At 37.8% G+C, this 4187-nt stretch overlaps 1 protein-coding gene across 1 annotated transcript in view; it reads left to right on the forward strand.

Annotated features, from left to right (window-relative positions):
• The first annotated feature begins 7 nt into the window (after window positions 1–7).
• Window positions 8–4187, forward strand: part of FAF1 (Fas associated factor 1) — a 435975-nt gene continuing 431795 nt past the window's right edge. The window contains exon 1 of the mRNA XM_003799928.3: window positions 8–104. Within this exon, the coding sequence (XP_003799976.1) occupies window positions 60–104 (45 nt within the window). The 5' untranslated portion in view covers window positions 8–59. The remainder of the gene's footprint in view (window positions 105–4187) is intronic.

Genomic DNA, 4187 nt, shown 5'->3' on the forward strand with positions numbered 1-4187 from the left:
CGCCCTCTCCCTCCCAGGTGCGCGCTTCGCTCCCTCAGCCGCAGAACTCGGCGGCCGCCATGGCGTCCAACATGGACCGGGAGATGATCCTGGCGGATTTTCAGGTGAAGTATCTGGCCCTGTGCCCCTCCCACGTCCATTCTCGTGGGTTCCTGATGCCAGAAGGAAGGCCTGTCTCCAGCATTTGTTCGAGCGCTGCAGTAGCGTGTGGTTTAGGTTTTTATCCGATACGTGGTTTGGGGTGTGTATGTGTGTTGTGGCTGTGGAGGAGCCTATAATTCATATGCTATGTTGGGTACGTGTAGATTCTACACTGTACCATGTGTGAAGTACTGGTTGAATGGGATTTTTAGGGTGAGGGTGTGTTAGGTCTTTTGGGTTACTGTGTGAGTGTGGAGTGTATGTAATTTTCCTATATTGTGTGGAGAATGTGTAGAATTTGGAGGTATTAAGCGTGGGGCCATTAAGTAAGGGGCGTTTGGGGTTGTTCCATGGGGATAGTGCGCTGTATGGAGTGTGGGTGTGGAGCGTGGGGCGTTATGGGTGTGGTGTATTGTATTAAGGGAAGAGTAAAAAAGCAGAATGGTGAAGAGGAGGTGATGAGGTTAAGGGGGGGCATTGTGATACTTTTCAAAGGATGAACACTTGAGACTTTGAATACCTCGTTGGAATCTTTGCAGTAAGAACATAATGAGCACATATAACTGTATATTCCAAAGTATGTCTGCAGTGAATTCACAAGCTTAGTAAATTACCAATTCGTATTTGTAGATTACCCTCCCCTACAGACTTGAATTGTTTGGGTTGTGTCCTTTCTCCAGGAATAATTTAAAGGATAAACAAAGGTTCCTCCCTTATTGAACACAGCTGTAGTGACACTGACATGTTAGTATCTTAGGGAGGCTCTTTGAAAGAACTGTATGCATCATGAAAGACTTTGACTTAGAACTAATACCCTGTGAACACTACCTTTGCCTTTTCATGTTTGGGGAAGAAAATGTTTCAGTGAGATGATTTAGACCATTTTGGCATTAACTTAGAAGCTACAGTCAAGTATAGCAGACTTTCCTTCTGTCTTTTGCGCTCATTGTTGCATGTGGTTTAACACCAGCATAGTGGACAGTCTTTTTTGTTACTGAGATTTTGTTGGGCTTTCCTTCTGTGTCTCTCTTTTAAGTTCTTACTTTTACAACTTAATATTCTGATGACTATTTCTAGAGTTCACTTTTTTTGGTTATCAGTGCTTTCTAATATACAGGTATTGGGAATATGCATTTGTTTACATTTTGACTGTACTGTAATCCCCAAATTCTAAAAGGAGCATTCTTAAAATATAATTTGACTACAAGATTTTGGTGTCTTGTGGGTTTAGGATTGGCTTGGGGTTTTTTGCCTGCCTAATTTTTCATCATCTTTTTGTTCTTTGTTCCACATCTTTTATCTAATGTGGAATGCATTGTGTGAAAAAGAACTCTATATTTCTAGGTGTAGTTTTATTCTGTTATAAAATTGTAGTGTTCTAATGGGAAAGGTTTTGGACAACAAAGAGTGTAATTTACCTCATTAAAAGCTTTAAGGTAATTATAACTTTGATTCTGTCAAACCTTTTTACCTCTCATAACTTGTAGCTGCTTTGCATCTTATTATTTATAACAATTATTATGCTTACTGTTAACTTTATATTGTCTAAAGGACAGGAAATTTAGGCTTCTTGTGTTCAGGCAAAGTAAGATTTTCTGACATATATCAGGGATTTTGGTTTGGAAATCAAAATGATCAGTTTGAGTACATTAATAAAATCTAATAAGTTTTTATCTTCAAGCCAATGTCAATGCTGCATATAAGTGTTTACAAAGAAAAAAAGCTAATGGCATTTTGCAGTGAACAATTTTTTGCTAAATGCTGACAGTTAATTTTATATTGTCAAAGTGGTAATAGACTGTTATTGATAGAACAAAAAATTACTTAGAAAACTACGCACATTAGCCATTTTTGTGTTTAAGAACTTGTAGTCCTCTTATAAATGATGATACCACATCACTGTGTTCTTAGTTTGTTTTTCTTTCTTTTTTTTTTTTTTTTTTTGAGACAGACTCTCATTTTGTTGCCCTTGGTAGAGTGATGTGGCATCATAGCTCATAGCAACCTCAAACTCTCAAACTCTTGGGCTTACCCGATTCTCTTGCCTCAGCCTCCCAAGTAGCTGGGACTACAGGTCCCCATCACAACACCTGGTTGTTTTTAGAGATGAGGTGTTGCTCTTGCTCAGTTTGGTCTTAAACTCATGAGCTGAGGCAATCCACCTGCCCAAAGTGCTAGAAGTACAGGTGTGCTCCAGCCACTGAGATTAGCCTGTGGTCTTAGTTTTAAAATGATTATTCTGCCTGCTTTTTATATTATGTAAATTTTTATGGGATTAACTGTTAAAAATAAGCATTTATAAGAAAACCAAGTGATTTAGTTTGAAGATTGTACCTTAAGACTTAGTATGTGAATCCTTGGATGATGATTTTTTTTCTTTAATACTAAGATCATATTCTATTTATCTCATGTGATTGTGAGAATCTATAATAGTTTGAGACTCTATTAGATTTTGAAAATGTCAGACTTTGATAATTCATTCCTGGATAACAGGTTCAAATAAATACAATGTCCAAATGTAGAAAAGCTTTGGAGAAAGATTTTTTTTTGTTTTGACTATTTCAAGTAATTAGAGATAGGACTTCTATTGAAATCAGTGAAGTGGTGATAAGTAGCAGATGGAAGATTATAGCTTATTATGGAAGCCAGACTTAATGGAACAGGTTTGGAATATTATAGAAGGATGAATTTAGTATAATGCAAATATATTCCAAATTGTCCTCCAAAAGACCTTCCAAAAGTAAACACTTGCTCAAGTTAATAAAATTTAATTATGATAAAATACTTAGAAAATTTGGCATTTTAGCCATTTTAAGCATACAGTCAGTAGTATTAGGTACATTCATATTGTTATGCTACCATCACCACCATTCATCTCCAGAGTGCCTTTTATCTTACAAAACTATAATCCTCTACCCATTGAACTATAACTTCTCCTTCCCCCATCTCCTCAGTCCTTGGCAGCCACATTGTACTTTCTGTTTCTATGAATTTTAGTATTCTAGGTACCTCATATAGGTGGAATCATATAGTATTTGTCCTTTTTTTTTTTTTTGAAATAGAGTCTCACTATGGTGCCCTGGGTAGAGTACCAAGGTGTCATAGCTCACAGCAACCTCCAACTCCTGGACTCAAGTGATCCTCTTGTCTCAGTGTCCCCAGTAGCTGGGATGATAGGTACCTGCCACAAAGCCTGGCTAGTTTTTAGAGTCAGGATGTAGCTCTTGCTCAGCTGGTCTCAAACTCCTCACCTGTTTTGGCCTCCTGGAGTGCTAGGATTACAGCTTGAGCCATCAAACCTGGCTATTTATCCTTTTGTAACTGGCTTGTTTCATTTAGCATAATGTCCTCAAAGTTCATTCATGTTAACATGTGTAGGATTTTATTCCTACAAATTATAGTATAATGGAATATTATTTAGCAATATAAATATATCATAAATACAGTAGAGCCTCTGTAAATTGACCACCCGAGGGACTATAAAAAGTGGTTAACATACAGAGGTGGTCAGCATAAGGAACTAAGCTGTTATACCTGATCTGTGTATGTGGTGCATGTCAGGACTATAAATAAGGTCAATTTAAGGAAGTGGTCAATGTAGGGAGGTGGTCAACCATGGAGGTTCTACTGAATACTTGGTCTGACAATTGAGTTTATGAACTCATTCTAGAAAAAGTGCTACATACCTCATTGCTGAATATCACTGTGGTCAGCTTTGAAGTACTACCCTTGGGAAGCTATGCATTGACACCAGCATCTAGTCTACCCTTCAAAACAGTTTTGGAACTCTTTCTGGAATGGCCATCAAAGCTGTTGTATTACCCTTAATGTCTTGAATGTCACCAAAATGTCTTCCTTTATCTCTGGGTAAAGAAAAACGTTATTAGGGACCAGATCAGGAGAGTAGGAAGGGTGTACATGTACAGTTGTTTGTTTACTGGCTAAAACCTCCCTCATAGACAGTGCCGTGTGAGCTGGTGCATTGTCATGATGTAAGAGCCATGAGTTGTTGGTTGAGATTTTCAGTTAGGATTTTTTTTTTTTTT

The sequence above is a fragment of the Otolemur garnettii genome, unplaced genomic scaffold (assembly GCF_000181295.1).
Source record: "Otolemur garnettii isolate 467f Iridium unplaced genomic scaffold, OtoGar3 scaffold00159, whole genome shotgun sequence".
NCBI classification, from domain to species: Eukaryota; Metazoa; Chordata; class Mammalia; order Primates; family Galagidae; genus Otolemur; species Otolemur garnettii.